We start from the raw sequence: 14,954 nt of genomic DNA, 5'->3' as shown, positions 1-14,954 counted from the left end.
CAAAGTCAGCGTGTTCACAGGAGCTCATGAGCACGGCCACCTCCCCACGTACGATGTGTTTCTGGTGTTCCCTAGTGCAATTCTGCTCTGAATAAATAGAACCTTTTGGAGTTATTAGATACAAATCTTCCCAAAATGAAAGTAAACCTGAAACAAAACAATAAAAGCTAGAAGACCCAAACCAACACACGCACGCGAATGCGCAGAGAGCTGCCCATTCTACAGTACTGAACATCATCCGCAGCTAGAAAATTAAATAATCTTCAACTCAGCCACATTTACACGTTAAATATATGTAACCCACTCAAACCTCACATGTAAACTTTGTCAGATACTTTCTGGAAAAAAACCCACAAACAATGTAATACATAGATATTCAAGTACAAAGAGCTCCCGGACTCTTGTTTGCCTCAGTGAAAGAAGAAAACCAAGAGATTTTGTTAATATGTTTGGTTTGCAGCCTCTTTAGGGAACAAAGGTTAAGAATTTGGAGCCTCGGGTAAAAATATTTGGATTTGCCGCTAACCTCATATGTGCTAAAGGATCTAGCCTAAGAGGCTGGAAAACGATAGCGCCGAGACTCTGTCCCCTCTTGTTTGTGTCCTGGTCTTGCTGCTGCTCTGGACTCGGGGAAGAGAGAGGCTGCAGCCTGCACTGCTCACTCGAGTGCTGTGGCCGTACTGGAGTGAATTTTCTTCCTTCTCTCCCTGCCTAGATAGGCACAGGCAGCACTGAGTGCGAGCCCAGGAATGTGCACAGGGGTGGGAGGAAAGGATGCAGCCCCATAAGAGGAATTTTTGGGCATCCTTTCCAGGGAAGATCTTGGTAAACACAAGCCACTTGGCATATTTGCTGGCTGCACATTTCTTGATTCCAGCTCCCATGGTGTCAGGCACATAATATTGCAGGTCACCACCACGGTCTGGAGCCACCAGTGGCAGGGAAGAATTTTTTACATGTGGTGGGAAGAACATCCCGTTCCGCCCAGATTTGGATTTTTTTCTCCATCTCTTGTCAGATAACTCTGATCTTGCAGGAAGACAATCGTATGAGCACAGGTATTGCTACCAACCTCATATACCATGATGGGGCATGTCTCATGCATCTTTGCAGGCTTCAGAGCTCAATGGAGGAAGGTTTGGCTTATGGGGGATCACTGGATCCTCAAAGTGACCAGCCTGAGGGCTCTGGTAAAATGGAAAATTATGAAACTAACCCTGCCACCAACCAGGCCTTTTTCTTTAGCTTTTGAGTGACTGCTCCATCTGAACACCCAGTCCCTTTTATCTGAGGGAACCTGACCAGCCTTTTGTTCTTTTTATTTTCAGGGGGGCAATGCTGTTCCCCAGCCTGAGCTCCCCGAGCCAGAGCAGCCACGGAGCACAGAACCCACACTGCCCCTCCGGGTCTGCAGAGGCTGTCGATTTTGTGCTTTGCCTCCATCCTCAGATTTAGGGGAGAAGTCTGAGCTCAGGTCATGCCAGCACATGGGAACCTTTCCCAGAGCAAGGCCCTTCCCTTTGCTTTGTACACCCCAGGCTGCTCACCCTGGAGGGAAAACCAGTGAGAAAGGAGCCTGGGGGGTTTTCTGTGCCTGGCTGTGGAGGTTTTCCATCAGCCCTGGTAAAACTGCTGGCTGGGTGCTGGGGAGGTGTGTGGGGTGCCTGGGTCCTTCACCTCAGCCTCCCACAGGTTGTCATAGCTGAAGTCGCTCTGGAAGCTCTGGAGCTCGGCGTAGTCGTGGTAGGCTGCCGAGTCGAGGTGCAGGCAGCCGGCCTCTGGCAGGTCGTAGGCGTCCACATCCCCATCTGCAGAAAACCAGACCAAAGCGTTCAGAGAGCTCGGGAGCAGCCCAGCAGCTGCCTTCCCCTTGCCCAGCAGAGAGTATGCACGAGGTGACCCACAAAATCGCGGCCCACGTGCAGCTAGATTGGGGCAAAGCGGTGTAAGCGTCAAAACAAACCACAAGCCCTGAAGGGTGACGGGTGGCCCGAGCCAGTGGGCAGGGAGTGGAACCAAGGGGCAGGGTGACAGGCTCGGTCCCACCGCAGGGAAGCAGGAGGAAGGAAGGGCAGGCACAAGTCCCTGTGGTCCCTCCAGCCCTGCTTTGAACGATGATGGAGACAGACACCGGCAAGGCGGGGAGGGGTGGGCGGCAGCACCCAAGCAGCCTCCCAAGAGTCCCACCTGACGGCTGCAAGGAAGGGCCCAGATGTTCCTCTCGCAGAGAACAGACCTGAAAAGAAAGAGATGCACTGATGAGGATGTAGCACGGCAGTCCTGGGACACTGCACACCTCTGTTGGTCCCGCCGTCCCTGCTCCCCAAGATGCACCCACCAGAGAGCCCTGCAGTGACTCACCACTCTTCCCGCCTGGAGAAAGGCAAGGCTGGGACTCCTGCACCCTGGGGTGGAGCCTGCACAGTTTGGGGTGCAAGGACTGCATTTCCAAACTCACCTCTTCAAGATAAGAAGCGTCGGGAGGAGGTCGCAGCTGGGGACAGCACGAGGTGCCGGGCGCGCTGTAACCCGCGGGCACCTCTCTGTAGTGACTGCTGGGCAGGGGCTGGCAGCTCCTCTTCTGCAGAGAGAGGTGCTGGGGTACCGGGATGGTTGGGTGCCCGTTGGCCTGCGCTGAGTCCGTCTGTCCGTGACACTGCAGGAACTTAACCGAAACAAACTCTAGATTTGATACCTGCCATGGAAAGCTGGGGTTCCCCACCTGTAAGCCAGCCTTGCTATGAACAGGCTTTGGCAAAACAAGGTTTTCTGCCTGCCTTGCAAATTCCATTACCTTCCAAGCCTGAAGGCCTTAGATGGGAAAGGAAGAATGGCTGCGGGTCCCTCGCAACGACCCACAGAGGTAGTGGAAGTTGGCCAGAGGTAAAGGCAGTGGGATGAAGCCCACTGGCAGCTCAGGGGATGAGGAAGGACAGAGAGAAATCAGGACAAACCCTCCAAGTGGAGGGAGAGCTTCAGCAACATAAGGGACAGACGCAAAAATATTCTTTTCTGAAGAGATGTGCAACACCAGAAATGTAGCTTTTAACAGGCACACAGGTATCACAGTGGGAATTTTAGGGGGTGGATAAAGCGGTCTCTGTGCCTGACTCATGGCCAGTTTCTGATCACACCTCAGTCTCTGCCTTTTTTTGTGGTTTCTGGCTCTTCCTGGGACTGCTGCGATGCTGGCATCCACTGATAAGACAGGGGAAACCTGTTCCCCTCTGACTCTGTCCCGGCTTGAAAAAATAGAACTATGCTGTGCCCTGCCCCACCCCGAAATGCAGACCTTCCCCAGCCCGCTCAGGCAGACAGCAGGAAAAGAAATGGCCCGAGGCGCGATTTCTGGAGCCAAAAGCCTGTGTGCTGAGTCAGGGCTGTAGAAGGCGCAAGGTACCTCTCCCAGGAAGCCGGTGCCTCCCATGCGGGGAGAACTGGGGGGGCTGGGGGAGCTGGCTGTAGAGTGGTCAAGTGTACGAAGGAGAGCAGGGCACGGCCAGCTTCTCCAGGGAGCTGGGAGCTGTCAAAGGCTGACTTCCCACCAAGCTCCATCTGTTCAGCTGAAAGGCAGAAATTGAAACAGGAACAGCACACGCTGTTCCCTACTTGCATTTCACCCCCAGGAGGGATGGGAGCTGGGAATCTCCCTGTAATTAGAAATCCCAAGTGCTGCTGTAGCTGTCTGTGCTAACAAGGGGACTTCCCTGGGCATAAGGCAGACACACGCTCATTGCAGGGAGGGAATCGTGGCATCACACGCTAAACCTTTGATGGGCACATGCTGGAAAGCCCTCAGAAGAAGGGGTTGTGCCCTGTAATAACACTCCTACTTGCAAAGTGCTGGCCTCAGGAATCCGTGCCCAGCATCTCAGGGCTCCAAGAGACGTTGCTGCACTTGCCCTGTTTAACCTCACCTCCCAGAGGCCATTTTCAAGTGGAAACGGGTTTCACGCCTGCCCTAGAGCATCTGCCAGGACAGATATCCCTACACCATAAGGAAAATATGAACTGTTCTCTGCTGCTCGACCCTTCCCCAGGCAGGAGGACAGCCCCACGGCGTCGCAGCCCCCCTTACACTGCTCAGCTCCGGGTGATGCTGCCAGCCACGCGCGGAGTACGGCTCGTTGTACACCGAGGACAGGAGCTCGCCGTTGGGGTTTTCGGGAATGAGGCTGCAGAGGGTTCTCTCCATGTCTTGGCTGGGCAGCTGCTGGCTGCAGGGTCCACATTTGCCCTTGGGCTTCCTGGCACTGCTTCCCCTCCGCAGGTCCTGGGCTGGCAGCCCCGCACTCGGCCAGTTGGCCTGAGCCAGGCACTGGAACGAGAAGGCAGATGGATGCACAAACGCTGCACAGAGCAAAAAGCCTGCTTAACCCATCACCTCCACCCACCTACAGGCTGCTGGCTTTGGGGTTTCATGACCTTCGAACCGTCCCGTTTGCCCTTCTGCAATCTGTGCCCACAACCCCTACACAGAGCAGAGCGCTGAGACGAGGTTCTTTGGACATTTTTTCCCTCTTATCATCAATGACAAAGCTTGAGCCAGGACAAACAGGCTCCAAGCATGGATTTGCTGTGCCGTGTAGCAAACACTGTCCGCCCCAGCTCAGCCTGTCTGGACACCTGGAGAGACCGCCCCGCTCTGTCCCCACACACATCCCAGGCTTTTTAGGGGTTCACTTACATGGAAAGGCTGGGAATAGCCAGGAGAGAGGGGGTCTTCAAGCACCCTGCTCTCAGGCATCAGCACGAAGGACTGTCCGTCGGGCAGAGAGCCGCTGTGCTGGGAGAGGTGGGTCAAGGTGGCCACTCGGCCTCCCGACGCCCAGGAGTTTGTGCGGCCGTCAGACCTGAGCGACCCTCTCCCGCTGCCGCCAAACTAGATGGGGAAGAAGAACAGTGCAGAGAAACAGCTCTCACTGCGTCCACAGGCACATCCCTGCCCAGCCCCATCTCCTGCCTGAGCATCACTGAAGCCAGACCCAGCTTGCAGCAGGGAGAAGGATGCTCGGGCACCCTGAGCCCACCCCGGCTGCAGCGCTGGCAGGACGGGTCTCCCCTCCCCATTAATGTCCTTGTGGCAACATCTCACTGCACAGCACTGTGACAGTCTACAGGCAGGGGGCTGCTTTTGAAGGAATTCAGTATAATTTGTGCCTACATAACATAAAATAGGGCTTCGAAATAATGTGTAGGCATCAGCACTTCCACGACAGTCTTCAAGCAGGGGACTTGAGGCAAAGTCTGCTGTGTCACAAGAGCACTCACACGTGGCCCGAGATAGGACAGGTGAGAGTCCTGGGAGGCATTTATTGATTACACGCAAACCCACAATGTCTCTTACTTGGCCAAGGTGTGGCGGCTTTGATCCTGAGAAACTCTCTGATCCGGAGAGGGAGGAGTCGGCATTTCGAAACTGGGCTGTTTTGAGACAGTAGAGCCACTCCTGGTAATCCTCATAGCTGCGGCAGATCACTCGGATTGAATTGATCAGCCGGCCTGTAAAAACACCCCTCACTGCTCTTAGGGGCTTTGATTGACAGTTCATGCCACTGCCTTCAGAAACCCACGGGAGTCCCCTCTCTCCTTCCCTCCCACGGGGACCTGGAGACCAGGACACCAGTGCAGGGACAGGGGAACGCTGTGCCTTCGGCGCTCACCATTTGCACCGGGCTGAACGCGGGACAGGGGCAATCACAGCCCAGATCTAAACGAGGGGGGACCTGTGCCAAACTGTTTGAGACTTCCAAGCAGTTCAGTTCACAGAGCTTGGGTGCCAACATGGGCGAGCACAGCCAGGAAGACAGCCACGGCACCTTAGCACAACCAGTCCGACCCCCGAGACCCCCGTGGCTGCTGCCAGCACACCCCTTGGCATGCTGGACACGCACCTTCTATTAAAAAGGAGGTTTTCTCGTTCTCTTCAAAAAGCACTTGGATGGCGTTGAGTGGCAGCTCGCCCTGTCAAAGAGAGAAGCAGGCTGAGGAGCACAGAGAGGGGAGGACAACAGGGCCTCCCCCTCCTGCTCGAGGGCTGGAGCCTCTGCAGGCACCCGGACGGTCAAACTCCGCTTCCGCAGGGACTTCCCCATCAGGGAAGCCAAGAGGCTTTAGGAGGGGAGGAGGAAGGGGAAAGCTCAGAGCCTGAATCGCCTAGGACAGGTTGGCAGCAGATGAGAGGCACCCAAGCTGCTGCTCATCTGGGTGAGGGCTTGGGTACCTCCCCACTCCCAGAGGGGTTGGAGAACTTTGTCTCCAGCAGGCTGACTCAGCCTCATCCCTCCCCACTCACAGATCTCTCCTACCACCAGCTTTATTGCCGGAAAGAAGCCTCTGAAGCCAGCGTGACTGTGTGAGCCATTTCTATGAGCTTTGTCCTTTACAAGTGCCCTCCTGAGCTCAGAAAAACACTCCTTCACTTCTAGTTCTGTTTTTGACAGTTTCTCATAGTTTCATGACCAATCTCTCCGGGAAATTTTTGCAAACACATTCCTGAACGAGGTTTTAGTTGCTGGATCGGGACTTCCAGCCTTGCAAGGAGGAATCCATGCCCTGCAATAGCATACAAAGACAGGGCTGTACCTGGGAGCAGCTCCTGGCTGGGATGACAAACACAGCATCTGAGGAGCACTCAGGAAACCAAGTTCCCACCTCACACTGCTCTCCCCCATCCCCAGCGATGGAGGAAGCTCAGAAAGCAGGAGTGAAACCTTGTCACTTAGCCAAAGGTCCTCTCAAAAGGTGCAATCAGTCAGGATTCATCTGCCTAAGTTTGCTGGCTGCAAAACAAGGTGTGTAGGAGAAACTCCTCATCATGCCCTCACTGCAAAGCTATCCCAACTGCACAGGCTCTGAGGAACGCGGCCGACGTGACGGCTTTGCCATAAGGGAAGCGTGGAGCGTCGGTGGTTTGTGCTGGCCACCTGCCTCTCTGCAACAGCCTGCGGGCACACGCAGGCTTCTGTGGTATTTCTCCTGCACCAAAAGTGATTTATGGGCTGAGCAGTACAGGGAGGCTGGCTTTGGGAGGGAAAGCTCACGCGAAGTTCTGTCGCTCATTTTCCCCCCGTTGCTGTAATTGCCATAAGGGAAGCGTGGAGCGTCGGTGGTTTGTGCTGGCCACCTGCCTCTCTGCAACAGCCTGCGGGCACACGCAGGCTTCTGTGGTATTTCTCCTGCACCAAAAGTGATTTATGGGCTGAGCAGTACAGGGAGGCTGGCTTTGGGAGGGAAAGCTCACGCGAAGTTCTGTCGCTCATTTTCCCCCCGTTGCTGTAAGAAATGGACTTTGATGCTCTGGCTGGAACAGGGGCTGCAGGAGAGAGCTGGGATGACTTCCCAAAGGTGCCCTGTGCTTTGTCCTCCCTAAGGGAACAGCCCCGTGTCCATGGGAAGAGGCTGAAACACCTGTGGGGTTGAATCCTACCTAGGGAAGCGCAGCAGCACCCTGCAGAGAACACGCACGGTGGCTGTAGAGAGCCCCTCCAGCCTTCCTCGGGCACGGCACGAACCTTGTCCCCCCAGCAGCTCCCCCCTTGCTGACTGACACCTCGCCCAGAGCCTTTTCCCACCAGCGGTGAGCCAGAGCCTGCTGCTGCGGGTGATCTCCATCCCGGCAGGCTCAGCCCCTGCCTTCCCCTTCCCTGTCCCACACGCAAACTTGGCAGCAGCAGCTCCTGTGGTTTGTATGAAACTGAAGAACAAAAAGGGCCGGGCTATTCCTTAGCACACAAATTGTAGGGCTCAGCATCTGCTCGCAGGGAAGGGAAGTTCATTTGCAGAAGCCCTGGGAGAAGGCTCCTGTGCCCGGACATGCCTGTGGAAAATCAGGTTCCCACTGCAGTGTCACAGGCTGGTGAATCACCTCCCGGCCACGCAGAGCCCTGCCATTCCCCCGCCGAGCGAGACGCCCAGCGACCGACGCTCATGCACCGTGGGAAGGAAACACTGCATGGACGGGGCGGACAAATCTGGTTTAAGGTTTCAAAAGAGATGAGCTAATCCTGAGAGCCCAGCCCAAGGCCCCCTTACATGGTGCCCCATTCCCAGGAGCTGCAAACAACATGTTCCCGAAAACAAGCTCAGGCTGAGGTGTGTCACACGAGCCACCAGCTGCTGGAAAACACCCTCTCCTGTTGCAGTGGGGATGGAGGTGAGCTCTGACTGGCACATGCCCCTCCTCATACCCCTTCCCGTGGCAGGCAGACCCATCTCCTCTGGCCACGGAGATGCTCTATGCATGTCTTTCCAGGCGTAGCACTTGAATTAAAAGCATCCAGACATGGACACGGTGAAATCATATGGAGAAGGACCCCAGTGAGTTCACAGTGAATCCCACAAGACTGTCATTTCTCCAGGATTTCCTTGCACCTGGCTCCTCTCTCAGTGACTAGGAGCGATGCTGCTCAGCTCTGTTCCGCTCCACCATGTGCCAGTGGTGCCGCACGTGCAGGTTCACAGCCAGGTCAGCCCTCTTTTTTTTGGCACGTTTGTTCCAGCTTGGGAAAACCAAGGCCAGAAAGCAGAGGACTGTTTAACAGCCATTGCAATGATGCCTAAGATGAAGGTTGGCAATCAGGGCCGTGCAGACTTCTGAGGCTCCCAGCATTGTTCCTACATGCAAAGACACACCAGTGGACTAGAGAAGCTCATCCTGCATCCCCTGGGGCACTCAGGTTTCCATGTCTTTGTTATCCCTTCCGCTGGCATGAACAGACTTTGCTCAGGGGACATTGTGGAACATCTCTTTTGTCCCGCATGGGGAAAGAGCAGAAAGCTCAGGGCTCCAGCAGCAGCCTCTCCTCTCTGCCCTCCAGCCAACTACCTGCCTTTGCCCTTCCCCACAAGCACCCAGATGCTCCCAAGTGTCCCACAAAACAAGGTCTGGGAAGCAAAGCCTCTGCAGGGGCACTCTCTGGGGCTGTTCCAGCTCCTGTCTCAAGCAAGCGAGCCGGGCTCTCTGCCAGCACAACCACACAGAAACACGCCAGCCTCCCTCCTCCCAGAGACTCGGATTCCTTGGCAGCCAGCTCCTTTCCCCCCGGGGCTTTTGTAGGAGGGCAAGGTGTTTCTCATGGGAAGATAGCTCGCAACACCCCTCTGCCTGCTCACCTGCCAGCTGGCAAGGGGACAGCGTGGAGGGGAAGCCCTTGCCAACATGAGGAGCACAAGGGAACCCAGGTGGAGGGAGCAACAAGCCAAAGAAGTGCTGAAACAGCCGCTGCGGATGGGTGAGAGAAGGCAGGAAGGTGCTCCAAAATGAACTTACCTTAAAATAGAGGCCATTGCGCTCTTCAGATACTATCACCAGCGTGGACGGGTAAAGCACCAACAGCCGGTCGTGCTGCTCCTGGGGAGGTAAAGAGGAAGAGGGTTCCCTGTGACCAGGCAGGCAGGGCTCACATCCCCAGAGCCCTTCACTTCATCTCTCGGACAGCAGCCTGAGGCAAGGGCTCTGGAAACAGCCAGGCTGCTTCCCTGCAACGGGCTCCACAGAAGATTCCTGCCCGCTCCACCTGCCAGCCTTGCCCTGCAAGTGCTTAGGGATGTGCTGTCCCCAAGCACTGCTGCTGGGCCACAGGAGCAGTAACAAACCTCCTTCCATTTACCAGGATGTGAGTTAAATGACCCGTATCAGAGCACTGGATTAGTGGCAGGAGGTAGGCAGGACCTGCACTAGTCACTCCATCCATTGCCTTTCCTGAGCCCTGCAGGCAGGAGGTTGCTCCCCAGAGAAATGTCCTACCTGGAAAGGCAGATGCTGAAGCTTCACTTTGGAAACACAGAGGACATCTCCTAGGGATTCCCGATGGGTCCCTCTCCAGTCCTGGACAGGCATGTTCTGCACGGACCACCGCAGCTCCTCCTTCCCCACGGAGCTCTGCTTCCAGTCGTCCTAGGGACAGGAGGAGAATTGAGAAGCAGGGTAGACGTGTCCTCCCCCAAGAATTCAGCTAGCACATTCCCACCTCAGGACACTTTTCAAGTGTGGCAGAAGCAGAAAAGGATAAATAAATCTGTGCAGGAGCCAGTTTTTCAGCTGGGACTGAATAATCATACTTGGTACCTAGCATCATCTGTTTTACAAGGGGGGAGGTGGAGACAGGGAGGGAAATAAATCACCCTGCAGAGACTGCAAGAGAAGACAGGTCTCTTTAATCTGGTCCTGTTTTCTAGGCCCTGGCCCCAGTCTCCTCCTCCACGTGTTTTGTAAACTCTGGATAATTGCACAAGCAGCCAACTGTGTGAGAACTTCTCTGAACCAGACCCAAACCTCTGACCCTCCAGGGGCTGTGCTTGGTGGCACCTCTGGGTCGCAGGTCTCCCTTTCAGCGCACACGCCCTGCCAGGCTCTCTTTGTGCACCCTTCCCTCGCAGGACACAAGCTCCAAAATTAGAAGCCGTGTGCTCAGACACGCGCAGCAGAACTGCAGCGAGCGGCTGCCAGGTCTCAGCGGTGCAGCACACCTGAGGGGTTGCCTTTCAGGCTGAAATCCCACAGTCACTCCGGTGCTGGTTGCACAGACCATGTGAACACAAACACATGGTTCCCCCAAAAGCAAAGGAGCTCCCGAGCAAGAATGTGTCTGTCAGGAGTGGCTAATTAGTACGTCTACATGGAGTGAGACATTTGGAAGTGAACCCAGAGCCATGCCCAGCGCTCTGGAGCCCAGAGGAGGCACCCAGAGCCCCACAGGGCACTCGGAGAACGGCTGCAGCTTCCCCGGTTGTTCAGCCCTTGGCTCCCCTGCACCTCACCATCCCGAGACACTGACCTGAGAGAGAAAGGGCAAGGCAAGGCTTCCTCCGTTCAGCTGGATCTGTTTCTCCAGGTGATAGAGCCACTGCTTCAGCTCTGACTCAGTCGGGCAGAACACGATAAGGGGATTCAGCAGAGGACCTAGGTATGTGAGATGAGATGAGCTGAGCAGATAAAGGCACCGACTGCAGCATCAAAAAGCAATCAGCTGGCCAGAGCTGTTCTGCACATCGCGGGCTGCCTGTGAGCACATTGCTCCGTTGACATCGTGCTCTGGTCCTTCCTACCACCACCGTGAGCACGTTGTCTCACCTCAGGAGCTGCTCCAGCTCCTTCTCACCACCTGCTCATGCAGCCACACCTACCTCTGTCCACCAAACCAGACCAAAAACCAGGCTAAGAACAAAAAGTCAAAGATAGTATGAAAGTCAAGCTTGGAATCAAGAGGCAGATTTCAGCTTTAAGAGCCCCCAACAGCTTGTGAAAAGCATCTCTGCAGATCAGCTGAACTCCACACCAAAGTCTCATGCTATTCCTTAGTTTCACTTTGGCACTCAATATGTAGAACATCAGCAGCTCTCTGACACTGTTTATTTATTGCTTCCCCAAATATAATCTGTGCCAGACAAGCTGAAGCTGCTCTCAGACATCCTCTCGAAGGGAAGAAGAGCCCTATATCTTGTTGATTTCAGTGTCTCCATCTATCATTTACTGAGCAGCACAAGCAAAAAAAAAAAATCTCACACGCCCTCTGCTTCTCAGTACAGACACAGCCTAGTGACGTTAATAATCATTTCTGACAGGCTGCAGAACGTATGTTATGGTTAATAATTTACCAGTGATGTCATATTAAATCATATTTGGTGCATGCTCAGTAAGATCTGGCTTTGTGGGACTTGGAAGTATTCAGATAAGCAAGTGCACTGGATAAGCTTGATACTTTGCCCTTCTGTGGAGGCCTTCATCCCATAATCCCTACCTTGCTTACAAGCAACAGTTAATTAAGACTCTGAAACACCTCCGTCTGTACGTGGCTCTGGAGTTCTCCTGCCTCAGTTTCCCCATCTTTGCAATGGGGATAAAGAGATTCCCTACTTTACAGGGTTGCTAGGAGGGTATAAAGGTGCTGGCGTTATCTGGATGTTTGAGCAGCTCTGAATCCTTCTCCAGGCATCCAGACTCTCACAAAAACAGCAGGAACTTTGCTGCTAGAGCGTGACCCTTGTCATGGCACTGCTTGCTCCTCCTCTCAGGCCAGGCTTCCAGACGTATCCCAAGGGCTGCTCGCGCCGCCAGAGCTAAGCAGGGCCCCAAAGGACGAGAAAATGAGAAAAGAAACGCACGTCTAAGCCTGAAGCCTGAAACATGCCTGAAGCTCGTGCAAGGAGCTGCTGGGGCTGCTGCGAAGCGGAGCCTGAAAAGCTGCTGCTAATTTGGTCTTTGCCACTTCCCTCCGCCCGAGGGCACGTTTGCGGTGGGGCTATGACACAGCCACGCTGAGCGACCTGTGCTGGCCCTCGTGCTCTTTCCTTCTGCCCCATCCTTCCTCTTTCCACGCAAACGCTTCCAGAGGAACATCGGAAGCAAGAAAGCCCCTTCCCGGAGGAGCCGCAGTTTATTCCCACCCAAGTCTCTCTGTCTGGAGAAATGAAAAAGCTGCCAACAGGTGAGGCAGAGGTAACTCGAGGTGCTGAACACCTTGGTGAGCATCAGATGGACCGCAAAGCCAGGGTGACTGCCAGTTGCCATCCACTTCTCAGTGGAGGTGCACCAAGGCACTCTGCATGGTGCTGGGCTCCGTTCGCACCTTCAGGCTTCTTACGACCATGCTGGCATCTTCCAACAGACTGAACCACCCTGGGAAGCGGCAGGGCACGGGGAACTACTGACACCACAGGATTTCACAAGAGATTGGATGTGTGTCGTCTTGTCTCAGAGTCATGAGACAAAAGATTTCCATCCTGACCCCGTGTGAGGCCATGGACAAGGCTCTTATCCCCTCCGTGCCTCGATTTCTCCCGCTCTGGCAGAAAAATAAAATTGCTCCTCTGATCTCCCAGCAATCTTAAATCTCGCTATTTCTCTGGTTTCTTGGTGTCACTGCCTCCTGGTATATAGAGCTCTCTCTGTCAGAAAGCCTTTGGTTTGCTCTTTCACTAAGCAGGACACAAACCCAGCAAAGCCTGAGGCAATTTTCCACCCAGCCACACTCCTGCATGTTTTAATACAAGCAGAACAAGTCCACCCACCCCAGTGCAGACACTCCTGACAGGTTACATCGGGGAGAAGTTTTCCTTCATTTTACCGACTCACAGAAAGGGCTAGAGATCCCTGCCTAGCATGATGTAACAAGACCACAACTTGCCAGTCCTCAAGACGAGTGGGTTGTTTGCACTAGCTCCTTTTTATAATTTATGTAATTTTTTTTTGTTGTTTGAGGGGCCATTGTAGAACTTTCTCTCTAATCAAGGACACCAGAGCACGCAGATAGTGGGCCTGGGACACAAATGAACTTTCTTGACTCTGTCGTTACAGGGTTATTTACTTCTGCATACTGCTTGCTTTAGCTACTACATCTGGGGGCTTGCAACTGCTGTAACTCAGCAGTGACTGTACCCAAAGAAGCCTCCAGCCAAGCTGCAGACAAGCTTCATCTCTCTGCAACCTCTTTCCACAATGTGGTTCCTCTCCGGGACAAGGAGCAGGGACAGGCGTGATTCACGCACCCTCTGCTCTCTCTTCAAAGCAGAACAAAGAGGCACCGACCTGCAATGCGGAAAGCGTGATCCTCCTGCCCGGCGCTCTTCCCCTTCTCGATTTCACACACGTTCAGCTCTTTTAAAGGCAGCAGTCCCTGCATAAGAAGAACATATCGTTATTTTGGGGGGCAACCCACAGGGAGGCTCTGCAATTAATGCCCTTTTGCTGTAGGAGAGCGCAAGTCCAGACTGGGCACCAGCAGGTAGCTGTGCCTCAGCGTTAGACTGCATTTGGGACTTGGATCCAGCATGCTGCCCAGAAGAAGCAGGTCCAGCAGCTCCCTGGGCTGGTACTGCAGTTATCCTCTGCCATGCTGGCAAGAATACTTCCTCTGCTTCCAAGCCTTTCAGTTTTAGGAGAAACCTCAGCAAAATAGTGCTGGTTTAATGCAAGGAAGCCAGAAGATGGAAATGACCATAAAGCAAAATTGAGCTGTCCCCTTTCTATACCCCAGTTCTTCAGAGTCCCACTATAACGAAGGACAGGAAAGGAGGACAAGTCTGTGCTCCCTGTCTTGGGCTTCCTAAATGAGGACTGTAAAAAAAGCTAATCGCTGTAATGTCTAGTGGAGAGCACTAGCACACTAATTCCTTTCTAATTCCTCTAGAATTAATAAACTAAGGAGCTGTTTATAAAGTAGATTGGAAATTTTATAATATTATTTGTACACATGTCTTGTCAGTAATACAGCTGGCTTGTTGTATTAGTCAAGATCATATTGGAGTATTGCATTAACCTCAAGTTACCTGGAAGAAAAGAAATCATTTCAAAAAGGAGCAAATTTTACGAACATGTACGAACCAGCCATGCTCAGTTTTAGATATCCACTCACACAGAGGGAGAGCACATTTAGTGCTGCTGCTTGTTTGCTTCTGGTTTTTTTGGCTGCTTGTGCAAAACAGCTTACTGACTGCAATTTGTGCGCATCATCAGGGTAAAAGATTGATGAATGGTTTGCCAGGATAGCTCCCCAAGGATCACTCAGGGTTGGGTTTTTTTTAAATTCTCTGCCCTCTCCCACGTGCTTCTTTCTCTGCCCTGCAGATGAAGAACTGAGGTTGTCTGGGTACAGTCCTCAGGAAGAAATACTCTATTCCCCCAGGAGCTTGGCATCCTCGGGAAGGGATTTGCCCCGGTGGGCCCGGGAGATGCCCTACCTGGTAGGTGAGTCCGTTGGGGCCCATAGACTGGAAGTACAGGTAAGACTGGAAGAGCTCCAAGAAGCAGTCATTCACCTCCTGCAGAAAAGACACGTTTTGAGGGTTATCTCAGGGTCCTTTCTCCCTCCAAGCTCCCCTTTGCATCTCAGACTGATCTGGGCACAGAAAAGCCAGTGGTTGCCTATCCAAGGGCCACCACCATGTATCTGCTGGTGGATGTGCTGCCAGCCCGGCAGCTGGGTGTGGACGTACATCCCAGGAGCTGGTGGGGG

General features: G+C 53.8%; 1 protein-coding gene across 1 annotated transcript in view; it reads right to left on the bottom strand.

The window, feature by feature from the left end:
* Positions 1-1,614: 1,614 nt before the first annotated feature.
* Positions 1,615-14,954, bottom strand: part of PLEKHN1 (pleckstrin homology domain containing, family N member 1) — a gene marked incomplete at its 5' end in the record, with an annotated part of 17,286 nt that continues 3,946 nt past the window's right edge. The window contains 12 exons of the mRNA XM_009872474.1: positions 1,615-1,808; positions 2,188-2,236; positions 2,459-2,695; positions 4,079-4,318; positions 4,688-4,882; positions 5,348-5,502; positions 5,895-5,964; positions 9,272-9,352; positions 9,749-9,898; positions 10,779-10,903; positions 13,529-13,616; positions 14,680-14,760. Coding sequence (XP_009870776.1) covers positions 1,615-1,808; positions 2,188-2,236; positions 2,459-2,695; positions 4,079-4,318; positions 4,688-4,882; positions 5,348-5,502; positions 5,895-5,964; positions 9,272-9,352; positions 9,749-9,898; positions 10,779-10,903; positions 13,529-13,616; positions 14,680-14,760 — 1,665 coding nt within the window. The remainder of the gene's footprint in view (positions 1,809-2,187; positions 2,237-2,458; positions 2,696-4,078; positions 4,319-4,687; positions 4,883-5,347; positions 5,503-5,894; positions 5,965-9,271; positions 9,353-9,748; positions 9,899-10,778; positions 10,904-13,528; positions 13,617-14,679; positions 14,761-14,954) is intronic.

The sequence above is a fragment of the Apaloderma vittatum genome, unplaced genomic scaffold (assembly GCF_000703405.1).
Source record: "Apaloderma vittatum isolate BGI_N311 unplaced genomic scaffold, ASM70340v1 scaffold6067, whole genome shotgun sequence".
In the NCBI taxonomy this organism is placed as follows: Eukaryota; Metazoa; Chordata; class Aves; order Trogoniformes; family Trogonidae; genus Apaloderma; species Apaloderma vittatum.
This window is presented reverse-complemented; position numbering and strand designations above follow the sequence as displayed.